The sequence below is a fragment of the Hibiscus syriacus genome, unplaced genomic scaffold (genome assembly GCF_006381635.1).
Source record: "Hibiscus syriacus cultivar Baekdansim isolate YM2019G1 unplaced genomic scaffold, ASM638163v2 tig00111640_pilon, whole genome shotgun sequence".
In the NCBI taxonomy this organism is placed as follows: Eukaryota; Viridiplantae; Streptophyta; class Magnoliopsida; order Malvales; family Malvaceae; genus Hibiscus; species Hibiscus syriacus.
The window spans coordinates 1054301-1075711 of NW_024063142.1; the positions used below are offsets into that span (position 1 = coordinate 1054301).

A 21411-nucleotide genomic window follows, 5' to 3' on the forward strand; every position below is an offset into this window, starting at 1 on the left:
AAAATGAGAAAATGGATTACCAATCCATCTAGGGGTTGAATAACATCTAATAAAACTCCCTATAACTCAAAACTTAGCTAGAATCCATAGATTCCCACGAATCCTCAAGACCCATTTTTGATTCTATGCATAAAAACTAATGAAATGGAATTGAAAACAAAGATTGGAGGATGAAGATTTACATTCACACCTTAGTTTCACCACGCTAGACTTGAAATGCTTGAACTCTCACTTGGAATGGAAGAGGGAAGAAAGAAGAAGAGCATTTGGTGAAAAGATAAGGGGGTGGTTCATGTAAAACATAATATATGGGAGGGTTTTCAACTTTCAAAATTAACCATGGGTAAACTATACTTTTAGTCTCCCAAACTTCTAATTTACACAACACCCACCACCAAAACTCTTGGGCCCTAACTCAAGCCCAAAAACAATAAACTTGGTCCACTATACTTTAAGGTCCATTTAACTCAAACTTGAGTCTCGAGTTGACCCGAACTATTAACCCGAGTTTTGGAGTGTTACAAGACATAAATAAAACCTTAAATTTTATTAAATTCATAGCATTATATATATAATAAGAGTAGATGAACAAGAGCTCCCCAATTTTGGTTATCTGCTTGTTCAAATCCACGTGATCAAGCTCAAAAGATCGAAATCTCGTTTGTTTATTTAATTAATTATGTTTTCCTAACTACTTAATTTTCTCACTCACTTTTACTGTTCGGGCATTTATGATCTAGCTAGCTGGTACATAGTACACTCCAACATTATTAAAACGTAAGAAAACAACATATATATATGAGCAGCTGGTGGAGAGAATTTTCAGCCATGAACAAGTCCATACGATAAGGCCATCAGCAGGATCGCGGCTTCTTTCTCATCCTGAGGAAAAACTCGATGAAAAGCTGAATTCTTGCTCAAGATTATCCTTAAATCCTCGAAACACAGTTTGTTTCTGCTGTGGGATTGAGGAGTAAGCTTGTACTTTTTATTCTTGAAATGTGGAACACAATCGTCGCTTGATCTCTTTGCCTTATGTTGAACCTTACTCTTCACACTTGCCGTTTTCGTTGTCTCAGCAGCAACAGCAGTGCTGCCAGTTGCCGCTGCCGCAGCAGCAGCAGCAGCCATGGCTCTTCTCGCTTTTCTTTGTCTAATTCCACAGGCGTTGCAAAGCGACTGCAGCAGAAAAATTAAAAAAAATGGTCAATTAATTTTCTTAAACAGGTATCGTACTAGACTTTATACTCTTTAAGCTCACTTTTAGGGCAAGGATTTTGATAAAGAGAGGTAGAGAGAGAGATACCGGAGATTTAGTACCTTGGGGCCTCGAGGTCCACTCCTCCAAAGAGGAGTCTTGGTTGTGTTACAATCAGCACAAACCCTAATTGTGCTGCTGCTGTTGTTGTTATAAGAGTTGCCGCTGTGATCCGTACACGATGATGGCTGCTGCTGCTTGTGTTGATCTTTAGATTTCAGCTCAGAATTATTCGATAGATCGACATGATCCGAGTTCATCATCTTCCTTAAGATCCTCATCTTCGAAGGCATCCAGTTCGCAGAACTAAAATTCTCACGACTTTGATGAGTTTCAACCCTTTCTTCTTCTTCTTCTTCTTCTTCTTTCCATGTTGATAACTTGAGCTCGCAATCAGTCTTCAATGGTCCATCTTCCGGAACATATACTTTTTCCTGAAGCAACAGAAAAAAAAATTCAAGTGATCAATAATTATTCACCCTAAAAAAGCTAAAGGAACTCGAAGGAAACAAAAAAAAAGTTAAAACCCTAAGTTTATCAAAGATGGATAACATGAAAAGTGAAAGTAATGATGATTATGTACCTCTTCTAGATCATGGAACTGCTGCTCAACATTATATACGTCTTCGTTGAGGTCAATAGGAAAAGGATAAAGAGATGAATAGCAATTACTAGAAGACATGAGGAAATATAAGCTAAGGAAGATGGAGCAACCAAGTGATGCGCTTGGCGTGCATAGTCGTCCAGTAAAGGTGGAGAGATGTATGTATGTTTATTGAGATTAGGGAAGGGATGAATGATTGAGAGGAAAAGGCAAAAGGGGGCCTACGCCATGGCATCGAGTGGCAAAATTCCTTATAAAGGACGATCAGAAAGGGCAAATAAGAGGTTCACGTGATTTCACATATATGAATGGCACCCAAATACATAAAGTTAAAAAGGGAACAAAGCAAAATGTGAAGTCTTGATCTTGGATACTATGCTTACTGTGCTGCTCCACCTTATTCGAGAAATGAAAAAGAAACCCTATCTGCAGATTTTACCCCCACTTGAAATAATTCCAAAAAGCTCAAGATAGACTTCATTTCATCGTAGCCACACAAATTAATTAATCAAGCATGGAAATTAACTCTGGTCTCCACATATTTCTTATTTTTAATTAATTAGGAGTAAGATTTAATTTTGATAAATTATCAATGAATTTTACTAATAATGAGAGAATTTATCTTAACTCATTGGAGACGACAATACATGAATAATAGAAATAATCATAAATTTTACATATTAATTATAGTAAGAAGAACAATAAAGATATAAGTATATTTTTTTTATTAACATCACAAAACAATCGATGAGACTATCAAAACGGGAGATTAATCATTCATATATAATGGTGATTAGTATCAAACCAAGACTTAACTTTCTTTTAAGTCTTGCTGGTGTCCCCAAAGAAAATAGTTTAGCGAGTACGAACACAGAAGATATATATATATATATATATATATATATTAGTTTTTGCTTAATAAATACTATTAATAAGAATAGAAACAAGGCAGATAATGATCCATGATTCAGTCAGGTAGCTAGGGAATTAGGGGTTCTGTGGCTAAATATTAGGTATGTTTAAGGAGCATTGGAGGACGGTGCATCTGTACATATATGTACTATATGTAATGCGAGCAGAGAAGGGCTAAAGTTTTCCATGGGAAAGATAAAAATATCTCCATTCTTCACCACCTTAGTGTTGCCAAAAAGCATTGAATGCTTAAAGCAGGCAAGAGACAAATGCAGCACCCCACACCTTTACCATCATTCTATGTATATGTATGTATATTAATAATCTTGCACATACTTTTACTGTAGCGAATCATGTTTCATCTTTGCATTTTTTACTCTTTTTAGGGAAAACGAGAAAACTCTAAATGTGAACACCATGGGGGACGACGAAGGGGATGAGAGAAAATAATTAAAAAAGGCTCAGCCAGGAAAGGAACAACACAAAAGAAAAAGATGGTTCTATTGTTAATACTGATGCCATCTCAAAACTCGATTTTGATATTTTCAGTGTTTTTGAAAGTCAACGAATTATCGGTGTTTTTCGAATTAATCTAAGCAGATCACATGATTTCAGTCTCTCGCTCTCTATACAATTGCAGTATGTAATACAATCATTTATTCCTCTCTCTCTCTCTCATTTTTTTCTACTGTTGTTCTCAAAACGCATCTGTGATTGGTATTAACCATCTTGTTGAGCTGGTAAATTGACACTTCATTCAGTAACTCAAAATGAAACCCTACTTTAAGTTGTTAACTCATATGATACATATAAAACTAGGGCCAACAAAAACCATAAGTTCAGTTAAACATTCGGGATACTTGATTTATTAGTTTACAAAATTAATATTTCCGCGTACAGTTATAAAACCACAGATTTATAGCTTTAAAGATCAAACTATATTATATAATTATTATCTTTTAATAAATTATTAAACAGCTTTAACTGGAGCAAAAGGAAACCTAGCCGTTCCTCTTTTTTTTTTTACTTTGGGTTTGTGTCGTTCTTTTAGACCAAATCAATTTTTTCTTTTTTAATTTTGTTTAGGCGGTACTACACCGGCTTTGATGCTGGTTGTCAATCGTCAATTTTTTTCTCTTTATTTTTTTTAGTTTTTAATAAGAATAATTATATCTTTATGGGACGTTTATCTTTGTCTTTGTATCACATTTTTCTTTTTCTTTCTCGATCATTTAGCCATTCTTTTATTTATGTTTTCTTAGGGTTGGATTTAACAATGCCACAATAATACCCCAAATTTTGGGTAGTGACCAAAATGTATGTTTTTAAAGTTTAGTGACCAAAGTATAAATTTACAAAAGTTTAGGGGACCAAAAATATAATTTCTAAAAGTTATATATTTTGGAACGTAAATTAGTAGTTTTTCCCAAAATTAACATTTTCATGGGAATCAGAATTTTGATACGAGAATTGTATTAAAAACTATAAAGTAGTAAAGTACGACAAGAAATTGAATAACGGATCGAACCAGAATTTCACGAAAATTTGAAGGATGCTGGAAAAAATGTTATAAATATTATTTTTTTTTCATAATTTAGAACGATAAAATTTAACATGAATCAGTGGAATTAAGGTCGATTTTTCATGTTAAGCCAAAATTGTTAATTTTAGTAACTAAAGTGCAATTTTTGAAAATTGCAAGGGCAAAGGTGGAAAGTGGATTTTTATTTGTTCATATTTGACTTGGGAATATTAAAATGGAAGATATTCCAATGACAAGTTGAAATTATCATGTTTCGTTAAGGGTAAAATAATAATTTCACATTAATTGAATTTTAAATTCATTTATATTAGATTAAACAAAGTATATTATGTTTTAATTGAAGAAAAATCAAGAATTTTCAGCTTCTTTTGGCCCCAAAACGTGAACCACCATAGCTATTAAGTCAAGAATTTTCAAGTTCATTTTTAAGCTTATTCGATTGATTTTTGGATTAAGCTATTAGATAGAGAATTAATCTACTTGAAATTGAAATTATCTATCATTTGATATAAAGAGTTTATGGAAAACATGCTTGGATGGTAATATTCATGGTTAGGGTTCATGAAGAACATGTTGAATTTTGAAGAATTAAAGGATGATTTTTATGTTATTAGTGTTGTAGATTAATTCTCAAGTATGTATGATGATTAAAATGAAGTAGAAATACTTATAATCAATTTGTCATAGGAGTTTGAATTCATGCTTGAAATTGAATGATAATCAAGTCCTAGTATACTAATTATATTTGGCCAAGGGGAGAAAAAATAGGGGAAATATTAAAAAATTTCCTATGACCTATATTTGATATTAGAACTGCTCAACAAGTTTTAGAAGTTGATTTGGATCAATTTGGAACCTTGAGATGGTAAAAGGGCCATTTTGCAAGTTTTGAGAATTTTGAGGCATTGATGAATAAATGTGTAATTTGGAGTATTCAATGCTGAAATTTAATTATGGAATGATGCATTTTAAGTTAGAATGTTGATTTGATTATCAAAGTGTAAATTTAACAAGTTGGGTAGTGGAATTTGAAAGTTCTTGAGATTTAAGGACTTAAATGTAAGTTTAAAATGTGAAGGCACTAGTTGAGTATGAAATTAAAATGCTGGAATTTTTTATTTGAATGTTGATTTTTAAGTTTAAGTTTATGTTTGGGATCAAATTGCAAGTTGGTAAAATTAGTGGTTGAACTTGAAAAGGCTAGGGAAAATTAAGGAGGAAATTGCAAGTTTTTAAATGTTAAAGTATGGGATTGAGCATATTAGTTATATGCTGGAAATTTTAATGTTTGGTTTGGAATAAGATAAAATGGTGAAGGACTATTTTGAATTAAATGAAAAAGTTGATGTGAATTCTAAAAAAATTATAAATGGGGATTTAAGTGCAAAGTTTGTGAAAGTTGAAAGATTGACGATGGAAATGAATACTTATGGAAACGAATAGTTGTTTTGGGAAGTTTGAAGTTATGACGAAATTGTGATTTAGGTTTATATCGATTTAGTATCGATCATGCTTATAGAAATTATTTTATCAAAAATGGATAATGTTAGTAGAATAGTGACATATGTATTGGATATCATAATACTTTATGACGATATTCAGACCATGATAAATTTAGAGATCCAAGTGACTCAAAAGGGAAGGAAAAAGTACGGGATTGAAAAGAATATCGTAGAAAATGTCCGGTAGTGAGACAAAGATGGGTGCATTTTATTTATTTAATTATTTTGATTGAGGAAGATTTACGATAAGTCAATCTCGTATTATTATTAAAGTATGATTTTATTTTAATTATGGAATATTTTCATTATTTTATATAAAGGAATTATGATTATTTTTTATACGAAATTACCCAATATGTTTTTATATGATATCTTTTGAAAAAGATGTTTAAATGAATTTTCTAAAGTGATTCTAAAGAATAATCTGAATAATTTTATGAATGGAATATTTCCTCGATGATTTTATAAATGTTATTTAAAATATTTTAAGGTATGAACTGCCCAAGCTAAAATTTTATGATGATGAATGAAAAATGATTCTGAATTGGTAATGATTTTGATTTGAATTACATGATTAATAAATGAATATAATATAATATGAAAGCCCATTGTATGTTGCATTGAAAGTCGTAGGTACACTTGGCAAGTCAAGAAATTGACTAAAGTTAAAGTAAAGTTATGGTACATTCACATACATTATGAATGACATTGTTGGTGCATATAATAAGATAGCACTTGGAGTGCATCTTATGATGATGATGGTGATTTGGTACCGTGAAGTGCCTAGTGCGCACATTATGTTTGACGCATGTGCCTTGCATTCTCTTACATATATATTGGGCGAAGTAAATATAAAAAGTGACTGTGAAAGCTATGAAAAGTATATGAAAGAAAAGAATATGAAAATGAAAAATGAAAGTTTTGAAATATGTACGAATGAAAAAGAATATGATATAGTTGTTATTTCTGTTTTTTACATGATTTTGATAAAGTCATGAGATGATGATTTTTAGGTTTTTAAAGAGGAAATCAGCTTAAATAGCTCGGTTTGAAAGTTTCAATGATTTTCTTTAAATTACTTTTTTATGTTTTAAAGTATTTTATGTTTTATCTCACCTTAGTTATATTACTGCCTCACTTATCGTGTGATAACTTTCATGCGTAGGTTCAGATAAAGAAAATGACGTGAAGTAAGGAACACTGAGAGCATCTTTTCTTGGGAATCAATACAACCTACAGTATCATTAAGACATCTTTTACTCATTAGTGGCATGTATATTATAAATGTTTTGAATTGCTCTGATAGACTAACTTTAAAATGGTTGGTAGTAGATATAATTTAAAGGGTAAATGAATTACTTTTAAATTATGCAGTATTTTGGTAGTTTTATATATGTTGAGAAACAACATTGAACTACTAATTGTTGCATAAAATCAGATTTAAATTGAATGATAAAATAATATATTGTGATTTTATACGAATTATTAAATGGATTTCAATTGATAAATTGAAGCTTGAAAATGAAACAAAATTTTACGAGTTTTCTAATATAGAATGTTATAAAAAGTCAATGTGACATCTTTAGCTCGTAATTAAGTACATGTACGGGTTAAGGGTGTTACAGCCACCACTGATCAAGATTACGTTTATTTGAAATCTTGTTGATCTTCCCTGATATGTACATTCGAATTGAATTTGGATGCGCAATTTTAGGTTCGTTGATAGTTTCTCACGATGTTCAATGTTTATTTGTGGTTTTAGGTGGTATTTCAATAGCTTAATTCCCTTTTGTGATTCGTTTAACGATACAATTAGATCTGCTCGTATTTATTTTGTTCTTGTCTTTTAGTTAGGTTTTTAACCTTTCTGATGTATGGTCTTTATATGATCTAAAGTGGTTAGTTTCAATGCTATAGAAAAATGTCCAAATTATGTATTTAGTTTACAATGGTAGTTATAAATCTTATTTTAGTTTTGGATATTTTTCACTTTTTAATAATACTAGCGCCTTTTATTCAAAAAAAAAACTTAAAATGAAATCAATACATATTACAATTAGAAAAACATAAAATATTACAAACGGGGTTGATGTATGGTCTTTATATGATCTAAAGTGGTTAGTTTCAATGCTATAGAAAAATGTCCAAATTATGTATTTAGTTTACAATGGTAGTTATAAATCTTATTTTAGTTTTGGATATTTTTCACTTTTTAATAATACTAGCGGCTTTTATTCAAAAAAAAAACTTAAAATGAAATCAATACATATTACAATTAGAAAACATAAAATATTACAAACGGGGTTTGTTCAAGTGGTAAACATCTTAATATCGCTTAAGCAATATCTAAAGTTTGAGTTCTTGTGTATTTAGAAAATCCCCGCTGGAAGACTCACCCACCAAAACCAAGTGTACGACCCGAATCGGTCCAGATTAATCAAGGAGAAGCCTTAGAACTGGAGGGCAACAAATAAAAAAGAAAGACAAAATATTATTTTAAATTAAATGATAACAACCGATTATTATTTATAACGTGCATTAAGTAATATATTATTGACATAATAAACAAGACAATATTTAAAAGTAAAATGAACATAATATAAATAAATGGTTTTTTAATGTAAAGAAAAATAACGCCAGCTAAATAATCCTCAAGCTCGACTGTCGCATGTTTATATATTATTGACATTCCATTATTCAAAAAAAAATATTATTGACATCCCATGTTTCCGTTATTGTACATGATATTCTGAATTATAAGGTTCTGTCACTATAAGATTTTTTAATACAAGACCTAAATTTTGTTATTATAAAATTTTATATTGCTTCGATAATTGTAAATCTGAATTACTTAATTGTTTTATGGTCAAATAAGTATATTATAATTTTATGATGATATTAAATTACTTATATATATATATATTATGGTTTAGTTATCAATATTTCATTTGTTAATCGATTAATCTTAATCATTTTTGTAGAGACCCACAAAGGGATAACCTTTCAATCTATTTTATTTTATTCTCGAGATTCAAATTCTTAACATTATTTAAAAAATTTAGTATCTCATCCTACTAAAGTACTAAATCAACTTGTTATTGGTTATATATATCAACTCGTTGTTAGTATAACGTAATTAATAACTTTTTTTAGAGTCAATGTTTATTTAACTAATGGTTTAAATTCAAAATCTAAATATACCTACGAAGTTTTACTTTTACGTTTTCAACCTTAGGTTTTCTTTTCCTTTTTCTTATGGCATCATTAGTCTTTTTTTCTTCTTAATTTTTATGATTCACGACGTCATCAATTTTAGTATTAGTCATCAACTACCAATATTTATTATTATCTTTTGTTTTTTTTTTAATTTTTAATAATTCTACCTTTATGGTATATATTTTTGCCTTTTGACATGTTTATGGTCGTTTGACTGTTATTTTTTGTTTATATTTTTTCTTATAGTTGGATCTGATATCGTCACAACTTATCAATATGATATTTATTTGTTATCATGTTGATATTTCTTGCTTTCGACCCTCGGATTGGATTTGGATACGAGATTTGCATTTTTGGATAGTTTTATCACATTGCTTGATTTTCATTTACGATTTGTCGATGATATTTTAATAGCTTGACCTCCTTTTGTGGTTTATTTGCAGATGCAATCAAATATGCTCGTATCTCAATATTTTTTTTTAGGTTTTTAACATTTTCCTTGCATATCCCTTGTGTGATATTAAGTTGCTGGATTTTAATGATTATAAGAAAATGTATTTATTATGTATTTTAGTTTACGGTTGTGGTTGTAAACTTTCAATGTAATTCGAATATTTTTTTCTTATTTTTAATAAAATTAACAGCTTTTATTTTGTTAAAGAAAATCTAAACGTGCCGAATTTTATTTTCCTTTAGAAGCCTCTTTGGGAATGTCTAGCATCCATGGGAGATTTTATTTGGGTAGATTAAATAATAGCATAATAATGGTATTTTCATGATAAGGAAGCAGGCTACGTAGGCAGGTTGATAATAGATCCTATAGGATTTGGTCTGAGGTGGAGACATTGATGGACAAGGACTATATGAGATTAAAATGGGGAATTTGGGTGAGCAAGGTATATATGTACAACCATGTGTTGCTTTCGAAGATCGGCAAAGGGGGCCATTGCCCCTTAACCCCTTCCTCACACTGTCCCCTAATGCCAAATTTAGGTCCCCCAACATCCCATTCTCTGCGCAAGTTATGGTGCCGCTGCCTTCAATTCTTTTCATGGGCAAAATAACCCAACCACACCCCCTCCCCATTTTTTTTTCATTTGCGGTCCATATTATTTAAAAAAATTATATATATTTACTAAAAATTTTAAATATTGGTGATGTGTAAACTATATAGGCGATGAAAGTATCACCTAGTAAGCGTTCGATTCGACCGTTGACCCCAATGGGCTGTGTATTTTTTTTGGGGTTTGGGTAATTGGGCTGCCTGATAACTGGCCAATTAGATTCGTGATGGGTCACATTGAACAAGGAAAGAAAACCCTGTGGCCTAGCTATTGAAAAGATACCCTATGGTATATGACATTGCTATTACAACTATGGTGTAGGCTGTTAAATCGTTGTCTAGAAATGGGTCGTTTTAGTGCCCGATATTCCTGGACTTTATGTCTTCCTTCATCATTCGACAAAATTATGTCTTCCTTCACTTGCAATCACGGATCAAATCTAATTATACGTTTTCCACTTTATTTGTTAATGCTCTCTTGTCGTCGGGACATCTTCATGATTAAATTTGCTGTACTCTACAAATACAGATTTACAATTCAATTACGTTTTCCACTTTTTACTTTTTTTTTTTATAGAAGTAATTAATTTTGTTCAAAATAAGAAATATTCTAACATATAATAAATATTTACAATCATAATCGTAAATTAATCATATAATTAGAAAAATTTCCTATAATCATTGAAACAAAACTAGCAACTTAAGATCACATAAGAAAAGATTAAATTTAACTAAGAAACTCTAATAAAGATAGACACAAACATATTTGATTGTATCAGTAAAAGAATCACAAAAGGAGATCAAGCTATTGAAAGACCACCGATAAACCGTAAATCAGACTCGAGCGACGTGAAAAGTTATCAACGAACACAAATCGAGTATCCAAATCTAATCAAAGTGTCCAAAGTAGAAAATATCAACAAGATATCATATAAGTGTCATCTTGATCAGTCGTGTGATATTAAATCAATACATAGAAAAAGAAAAAAAGACCAAATAAACGAAAAAATGTAAAAAACATAAGAAAATATGTCATAAAAACATATGAAAATATATAACACAAACAGATTTATTGAATATTAAAAAATAAAAAAAAATAAAGATATGATATAGAGAAAAAAATAATAAAAAAATATTTATAATTGATAATCAATATTAAAATTGATATTATTGTGATAAACAAAAACTAAATAGAAAAGAGATAAGCCGCACAAGTCACAACTCTACTTTTTATATTTGCGTATATTGGGAAATATATTGACACTCTCACGATTGGGGAAAATTAAGTCCAATGGCAGTGTGATTGACTCTCTGAGCAAAGTAAAACAGAAAAGCTAGCCCTCCAAGGGTCTTTCTTTCTGGGAATTATTACCGGCAGTGTCCTCTGGCAAAAAGGCCAAAAAGGTTAACCAAAATCATAAAGTCTTGTTTTTTTATCGGTTGTTACCTTACCTCACTGTTTTTAACATTGATGGACCCTATGCACTCATTAAAAAGACAAAAGCCAACTATCTGGTGGGTATCGAAACACTTGCTGTCAAGGACAAACATCAATGAATGAGTGAAGAACTTACTATGAAACAAAATTACATCACCAATAAAGTTCACTTTTCAAGTGAAAGGAACAAGGCATCAACTCAGAAGTTACTGGTTTGGTAATAAGATTTTACCTGGATTTCAAGTCTATTGAGATCATATTAAAGATTTGAATCCCACGTACGGAAATTCTTCTTTTTTTCTCTTGAAAAGTATTGAACAATATAGTAAAAATACGATGATTAAACCAATCAGACCACTAATTCTCGTTTCAATCACTCCGACTGATTCAATTTTACTTATTCTTTTGGACCATCGATTAAAGTAGTTATGAGCTAATTCTCTTGGGGCATGGCAATGAAGGAAAATCCTCAAAAGAACCTTATAAACCCTATAATTGGCATACAAATTGCTCTTTTTAAAGTTAAAAGCTTGATGCTATGCTATCATCGCAAGGGGAACTTTATAAAGCGAAGAATGTTTTGAGATGCCAACATGATAACTTTCTTAAATCGGAGGGTCTCATAAGGATAGAAAAAGAAGGAATGAAGTACACAGCTCTCTCCTTTTATTTTAAATCTATAAAACTAATCAAGAATCTGGGATTCTTAATCCCAAAGAAAAAAAGTTAATATTGTGTTGCAGTGGACAATGATGAGCCCTGAAATTTTCAAACAGAAAAGTTTCAACAAGGCTTCAAACGAATGGCACGTACGGTGGTTCCCGAATCCCAAGCTTCTTTTTTACGTGAAAAGTTATGGAAAAATCTTATCAGTCTGGTATGTTAAAACGTAAGAAAAAAGAACTTTTTTCCCCTTTAGACAGCTTTGTTGAATCAAAGCATGTTTGAAGATTTTATGGTACATTTCGTCTGAAGATTGCTTGTTACAACTTAGAATGGAAGAAAGGCAAAGGAACAAGAAAGGAAGTCCAAATTTGAATTGAATTGTTAGTTAAAAATGTTTGCTTTTTTCCCTGACAAAATGGATCAATCTTTATGCTACACGTTGCAGTTTAATATATTTCTCATCGAAAATGATGGCCATGATCAATTCAACTTTAGTAGCTTTTTCCAAATGAAAAGAAAAATTATACGTGCAAAATCTTTAGCATAAAATATGAAAGGGCCGCAATCCAACAGTAAAATAAAGCTGAAAACCACATGAAAGCAATGTTAGTAGTGAGATGATAATTGATAATGATGAATAGGAGGCGAAAAAGAGAGTGTTATTGAAGAAAGAAAATAATATACTTATTTAGTAGTGAGATGTTTGAAATGGAGATTCTTCTTTGTTCGTTTGTGAAGCAGACAAGGACTCGGTGACAGAGGAGGGGTCTGCGATATGCACAATGATCAAAGGGTGATTGAATCCCACAAGAGGCAAAAAGAGACAGCAAGTGGGGCATTCCCGGTTATTTTTGGGCGAGAGAGCCTGCCAAAATCTCTCATAACCCACAATAATGGAGACTCTGTGAAAAGCTTTACTGATTTGACTACACAGTGTTTTGCTGTTTGTTGGGTGCTCTCACTCACCCTAATCCTAACCAGATTAAAAGGAAAACCCTTGGTAGATTTGCTTTTGTTGTTGTTAGTTGTAAGACGGGGGTCAAATAATTTGGGAGTGGTGGACCTAAGTGGTACATGAAGAAAATGGAATGGTGATAATAAGAGAGAAAAAATAACTCCAGACAGAAAATATCTGTGGTGTTTTTCAAGCTGATATTGTATGGCTTATGGACTGTCATTTTCCATGTCTATCATACCAAGCGTAGGCCACTGGTGTTGTCTAGTAAGAGTCTGAGCTAACTGTCTTTGTGTATGTCTGCACTATCACGTGTGCATGGGGTTGGACCCATGATAGCCAATAACCCAATGATCTAAGCAATCAGATGGCAATGAGCATATCTGATTCTCTCTGGCTCATGCACTTCAACTCACACTCAGGGATGCACTGTTTTCATACATGTAGTTGGAGAACCTACTACAATCACAGCCAGATCTAAAACCGTAAACACGTTTGTAACCGTAATTAAATCCCTAATTCTGAGTTTATTTTTGGTTGGCAATGTTGTTCTAAAGCCAGAAAAGGAGGCTCATTTAAGAGATTCCTAGCTGGAAAGAGCCAGGTTTGGTGGATGCTGTCCGGTGGCCAAAAGCCAAAGCAATGAGCAGTGGGATCCAAAGCTTCTCCCTTTGTTCTTTATACTCCCCAACTATCACACAACAACAGCTCATTGAATGCCAAACACCATCTTAAAATGGTTTTGCTTTGAATATCAAAGCATGATTACATATATATATATATATATGAAAAGGAAATCCATGGGTACTCACACAAAAGCAAAGAGAATACCTATAGAAATTGAAAAGAAGCCTCTTTTAATTCATACCAATACATTTAAAAATGTCCCCATCTATCTCTTCCATAATTTCATTAAACCCCCCTCATTTTTTTCTTTTTCTTTTTTGCTCTCATTCACCCCCTTTGCTTTACGTTAAAGAAAGAGAAAGAAAGATGGTTTAGGGTATTTAAAAATAAATCAGAATGAAATTGCTAAGTCTAAACCCCATGGCAACGATAGTTTTGCAGAAGCCTATTGGCTTCCCTAAGACCACTAAGATAAGCTCCGTGGGTTGTAGAATAGTGGGTTCTGTGTGTAGCTTCCCCAGCAAACAAAATTTGAAGTGCATGATTCACACCGCGGTCTAACTCGGAGCTCCCAGTCTTCGGTAATGGCTCAGCCATTGTGTCTAAATCAGCGCCACTTGATCCAACAGCAACGTAGCTGTAAGATCCCAAGAATAATGGATCGCTGCCCCATTTGCTCTTCAAAACCTTGACAAATCTTACTTCACCACCTTTACTGGCGCTCCCATTGCAGAATTCAGGGGAATCATGCTTCACTTCCTTGTGGGGTTTTAATGCTGATGATAAACCAGAAACTGTTGATGAAACTCCGTCTATAATCTCTTCATCGGTAAGGGTTTCGAGCTCCAGAGCTTCTTTCCCTGCAAACCATGATAAGAGGACGCTTGAATTGTTGTAAATAGGAGAAAGAGACGCTGTTCTCCTCATCCACCATGGGATCTTTTCATGCTTTAACTCGGATTCTGGGGGATGGAAAACAATTTGCAGGGAAGGGAACTTGTCTTTGTCATTGGCGTTTCGATTATTGCCATTTGGACTCCATTGAAGAAACAGCTTGTTAACAACACCATATCCTAGTCTTGATATAGCCTCTGTCTTGAAAGAAGGAAGCGGAGGGTTGAACATACCTGAATCTTGACCGGTTCCAGCTTTTAGGACACCTAATGAAACTGTGACTACCACATGATCTGCTAACATGACAGATCCATCACAAAAGTGGAGCTTCACTGGTCTGCAACTGGAATCATAGCTATTTGGAATTTCTTTTGATTTATGACTCTCAGGCTGCCATTCAATTGTTGTGACTTTGCGGCCTAATTGGATTACTCCAGGAGGAAGAACAGATGCAAGGTGTTCGATTACGCTCAAGTAGCCTTTAGAAATGGTGATTTCTTCACCAGGGAACATGCGGTACTCCCTTTCTGCTTCGAAATCTAGATTGAACAGATCACCGGCTGAAGTATAAGTCCTCTGGGTGTTTTCATGCATGGCGAAAATAGCTTCTTCCAGCAACTTCCTGCTCCATTTACCATACCCACTGAGCTCCTCACGGTCCTTGCAAGAATCCCAAAAAGCATCGAGGCCATGTCTAAGAAACCCACCGACACTTTGGTTACCAAACCCACCGTTGCTCGTACAACCTTTTGAGGCCTTTTTAGCTGCAAAATTAGAGAAACAAGTGTCCCCTCCACCGCCTGCACCGTCTTGAGCCAACTTCCCTTGAGCGAAATCCATCAGGTTATTGAAAAGGGTGGATACGGGGTCAACGATAGAGGCATTCAGCTCGAACCCTCCTTCGGCAATGGTCTTCGGCTCGTCCGAGAACCCATCCATGCACTCCCATGGCTGGTCAGACTCAAGAGCATGAATTTCCCGAGCAATTTGATGAACCGGGCTACCTCCTATTCCATGGATCCAAGTAGCACCCATCTCAATTCTGTCACCACAAAACTCAGAACTGTTGATTCTTCCGCCAATTCTATTGCCGCCTTCGACAACAACCAACTCGAACAAATCTTTGGAGCTAGTGGAAGTATAGAGCTTGTTAGCTGCAGTAAGACCAGCCATCCCAGCTCCAATTATCACAATTCTCGGCTTCTTTGCCATTATAGTATCCTACCTTAGCTTCACAAGCAGCAAAACAAAATATTCAGCAAGGAGAGAACAATTGAAGAAAAATGTATTTTTTTTCTTTTCTCAAAAGGAGAGAACAGAGTGAGGATTGTTAAGGAGAACTGTGAGGTTATATCAAGTTAATGATAAGGAATTTATAAGGGAGCGCGTACTGTACACTGTATATGTTATAGTGAGAAACTTTTAAAAAAATTCCCCACATTATTTAATTTGTCTAATAGAGACAGGGCTCTACTTTTCTTGAAACTCTATTACTACCTACAAATATAGGTTATACCTAGGAATGGTCAAGAGTCAAGTTGCGATTTTAATTTGCGTTTGTTTTAATTTTAAAATTTAGCACGAATCAAATTATTTAAGTCATTCAAATAATTATTGTTATTTTTAAAATTTATGAGTTTGATCATCAATAAATATAGTAAAATAATTAAATATTATTTTATTATCACTCTAGTTTAATAAAATAGTTTTGAGAATTGAAATTTTTTATTTAATTTTATCTCAATTAGAATTTTAATTATATTTATTTAATTTGAATTTAATTTAAATTTAAAGATTAAAATCAAAGTCGGTTATAGTGTTCATAGTTTTAATCATTAAATTTATAAAGATAATATAATATATATAGTAATTATAATATTATATCAGTTTAAATTTATTATTTTAAAATCAAATTCTATTCTATTCAATTTTCATTTTCATACAATTTGATTAAAATTAAATTTAAATCGTAAAAAATAATTTAACTTCAAAATATTAAATCAAACCAAAATTTATCAAATCTAAATAACTTTACCTAATAAATTATACCTTAGAAGACCACTCGCTCGCTCTGAAATTTGTGAGTGGCCTTCATTACTATTTGAATTAATCACTAGTATCTGATCTATTGATCGATTAATCCAAATCAGGTACTATAGAGGCGAGGGTGACCCTCCAAACCTAGTTAAGGTTAAATTACACAAATGGTAAACTACATAAATGGTTATTTTTTTAGTTTTATAAATTTTTCTTCACTGAATTCAAAAAACATAAGATTTGATCACTTTCTTTTCGTTTTAATTAAGACGTTGTCACTTAAGGTTAACAATTGTTAAACCTTTCAGTTTACTGACGTGACACGGTAAATATATAAAATTAAAATTACATCATTTCCACATAGACAATATGTGGATTAAGTTTTGATCACTTTCTTTTATTTTTGTACACTTTTTGTCACTTACGTTATCGTTTTTATTAAATTTTGGTCGCTTATGTTGTCATTTTTTTAAGTTTTGGTCACTTAGAAATGAGTTAGTTGGAGGCTGGCGTAGTGGCAGTGGTGCGACAGATTGCACAGGTCGCAAGGGTTAACGGTGATTCGTAGGGATCTAGAATCGAAAAATTGTTTGTTCTTGAGTAAAAACAAATATTCTAATTTGAAGATCATGGATTTTGGATTGAGTTCAGTGAATAAATTCACGGATCCAATTATTGGGTTGTTTTGACCCATCGATTATGTTTCACCCGAGGTGTTTTATAAAGGGAAAATTACCACGAAGAATGATATACAGTTATTAGGTTATTTGTATTCAATGATTTATTTTCTTATTCCTTGTTGAATTTGGTATTCTGCAATCTCAATATTTGGAAATTGAATTTTAGTTTGTATAACTGAGTTTACCCGACTTCATATTATCTATAGATGTTTATCCTCTCATTTATCTCTGAACTGTTGGTGTTATTATTTATTATCGAAAGTTGGAAATCTTTTATTATTCTTGAAATGTAGCATGAGTCCTTAAAAGAAGACAAATGGAGTAATGAAGCATAGATGTCTGAAAAAGAAGCAATAAGAAGATGAACAATAATGGGATTGGAAAGAAAACCTATTAAAATGGACAAATTGAAATGTTATCTCTAAACTAATATGAATTTACAAAAAAAAAAACTCATAATCAATACTTTGTCTAAAGTGTAGAGGTTAAAATAAAAACTAAACCATTTTACTAATGGGCACGTTATCAAACTAACATCATTCAACGTCCGAGTGACCAAAAATTAATAAAATGATTAAGTTACCAAAACTTAATAAACGATAACGTAAATGACCAAAAGTGTACAAATATGAAAGGAAAGTGACCAAAACTTAATCTACGTATTATCTACGTAGAATTGATATAATTTTAATTTTATATATTTATCATGTCACATTAGAAAACAATTAAAGGTTTAACGGTCGTTAACTTTCAATGACCACATATAAATAAAAACAAAACAAAAGTGGCCAAATCTAAATTAAAACAAAATGAAAATAATCAAATCTTAATTAAAACGAAATGAAAATGATCATTTTTGTAGTTTCCCTAATATATATATATATATATATATATATATATATATATAGTATTGGGATGGCAAAGAGCAGGGTAGTTGTGTATACTTTTTCCCCATTTTCATACCTACTTAATATTTTTGTATCGACCATTTACCTACCATATACGATGGGTAAAATTTTTAAGTTAAACACATCCACGTGGGTGCATTCTCAAATCTACCTTTACATCCAATATCCAATTGGATACCACCACCCATCCCTACTTGTCCCTACCCGTTAATTTGAGATAGCAGAAACAAAAATCTTTAATTTTAAAAATGTTTATAGTCTAACATTTTGTTAAACAACAAGTCATGTCCTATAAATAGTAAAATTTACAAAATAATCTTTAAAATTATATTTAAATTCATAACGATTCAAAATTTATATGGTGGGTAGTTAGTAGCTGAACAGAAACGAGACGAATAAAGTCTCAAATCATCACCTACCCACTATGATTATGACTTTTTACATTCATTCATATCCACTATTTACTAAATCTATACCCATCTTTATCTTAATTGAGATGGATATAATATAAAATTCACGAAATTATACACGTCTACCGTTCATAAATAAGGGATTTTTTTTAAAATGGGGTTTGTGGGAGTTGTGGGAAGGACAATAAAAGGTTGGCAGTGCCTTTCACCAACCTCACATGTAAATTAGGGTTGAGGACGGCCCACCAAACTGATCAATTCTTTGGATAATCATAACTAGGTAATCATACAAACAGATTGTATGATAAATTATTCAATACGTAAATTATATTTTTTTTATTAAAATTTTAAAATCTTAAGTCATGATGTCTAAATATTAAATTTAAATTCTAATTTATAAATAAAAGATAACATTAAAATAGATATAACTATATAAATTAAATTTTACCCAAGATATTATATATACCTTATTGTGTAAGTGCCTTGATATTCAATTCTAAAACACATGAAGATGGCTACTACGGATATTACTGAATCATTTCGGTTGTTAAATTTTTTTGTCACTTTAAATATATATTTTATAACAATAAATTTAACTTTTTGTGATTATTATTTTCAATATTTAAATTCAATTTTTCTTAATAAATATATTACATTTTATTATTATACTGAAACCGTACTTGTAAACAGCTGTTCATATAAAAGTGTTGAATCATTTTTTTTTGATAATTCGATTTTATTACCTAAAGAGCAGAACCTGCTACAAAAATATCAGAGTTCTGATTACATAAGATCAACCTACTTACAAAAAAGAATCAATGATCAAAATATATCTCAATGCTTACAGAAAGTAATATTAACACTATCAACTCTATTTATATTTCTACCCCTCAATTGTAATCCAACAATATCCTTAATGGCATGAAACAGTTCTTGCAATTTTCTGGATCAACCTTGAAACAACCTTTTGTTTCTTTCTTCCCAGAGAAAGTAGATAAGAGCATTAAGAGCAATCTTCATAATCGAAGAGAGCAGTGATTTACCTTTCCAAGTAGAACATGCCCACGTAAAAAGAGCTTCCCATAAACGATTTTTAAACTGCAGATCAGAAAGGGAGAATATTGCATTCCATAAGTGATCTACCATAGGACATTGGAGGAACAAGTGGTCCCTTGTTTCCCGATGATCATCACAAAACATGCATTGACAATCATTGATAAGCCCCATACGGTAGAGTTTATCTTTTGTAGGAAGTCTATCAAGTAAAGTCATTCATGCAATCAAACTATGTTTAGGGATATAAAGAGGGAACTAGATAATTTTCTGCCAAGGAACAAGTGTTGAATCATTTATGTTAAAGAGTTTTAAGAAAAGTGAAAGATCTGTCGTAGAGATTATCAATCATTTGATAATGAACTCAAATACCCTGCGGTTATTGGTACTCAAATCTAAGGCTTCAAATAATAATAACAATCATTTTAACTATTGAGGTAACTTAGTTCATGCAAAATAATAAATCTTTCATAATTAAAGTGATAATCTTCAAGTTATAAGATAACGAAAAAATTATTAAATTAATGAGTATGTGGTAAGTTCAAGTACATAATTTGAGGATTTATTATTATTTTTATTCGGTAGAGTATGTTAGTATATCATTTTTTAAGATAAATATTGAAATTCAAACTCATATAAAACGAGAAAACATAAATATTTTTGATCACTCAATTTGTTAATGAATTTGAAAAATTATTATTTAATATGAAACCACATATGAATTATATTATAATTTAGTGATGAATCGCATATTTAACATACAAATGATGTAATATTAATGAGGACATGATCCGATCACTGTAATTATGCACTATCAAACAAGATAGCTCTTCAACTATAAAATGAATAAACTTCTCTTTGTTTTATTCCTTGATTAAAACATATTACATCTCAATATTACGATCCATATTTTATATACACCAGTTCCTTTGGAATTGGATATAAGCAAAGATATATGGGAAAAGGGTGATGATATTCAGGGATTGGTCGAGGAGGTATTGGGGTACGGTCGCGTCTCTAAAGCTTTTAAATTTTCTTATATTTTAAATTTTATCTTTGTATTTTTTATTATTTATCTAATTTCACACTTTTAAAATTTTATAAATTTATACCCTAAAATTTTTTAGTATAACTTATTAAATTTGCACCCTAACATAATTTTTTACGTATTATGAGATTCATAAGTTTTTGGAACCATACGGCGGATTCAACATCAAAAACATCAGAGATTACTTATTACAGTGACGAGGATTATAACGAGCAGATGTTTTAAGTGCTGTCGGAGGCAAATTTCCTCTCTTAAAGGGCCACGATATAATATATATATATATATATATAGACAATGGCCCACGATATTGAATAAGGTATAGTATAATGTCGAATGATGTTAAATAAAAGTTGCCATAAAATCTTCAAGAGGGGATGGAGATAAAACACGATCTCAGACAGTTTAATTACCATGACCCATCATTTATATTTTTTTATAATATTATAAAATACAATCAATTATAACCTATTTTTGACAAAATGAAGCTGTTAATTGTATTAAAAATAAAATATTTAAATCATAATAAAAATTTATGATTACAACCATAAACTAAACAGATAATAATAATATTTTTTATAATTATTAATATAATAAACT

The 21411-nt window shown here is 31.4% G+C and overlaps 2 protein-coding genes across 2 annotated transcripts; both read right to left on the reverse strand.

Moving 5' to 3' along the window:
* Window positions 1-678: 678 nt before the first annotated feature.
* LOC120166378 (GATA transcription factor 21-like) lies at window positions 679-2253 on the reverse strand. The gene is made up of 3 exons (XM_039175633.1): window positions 1842-2253; window positions 1321-1692; window positions 679-1179 (listed from the first exon to the last, which is right to left on the reverse strand). Exons 1-3 carry the CDS (start codon window positions 1938-1940, stop codon window positions 823-825), a joined length of 828 nt encoding a protein of 275 aa, XP_039031564.1. The 5' UTR covers window positions 1941-2253; the 3' UTR covers window positions 679-822.
* An 11749-nt stretch (window positions 2254-14002) lies between these two features.
* LOC120166616 (probable polyamine oxidase 5) lies at window positions 14003-15984 on the reverse strand. The gene has a single exon (XM_039175850.1). It carries the CDS (start codon window positions 15888-15890, stop codon window positions 14196-14198), a length of 1695 nt encoding a protein of 564 aa, XP_039031781.1. The 5' UTR covers window positions 15891-15984; the 3' UTR covers window positions 14003-14195.
* Between the last annotated feature and the right edge of the window lie 5427 nt (window positions 15985-21411).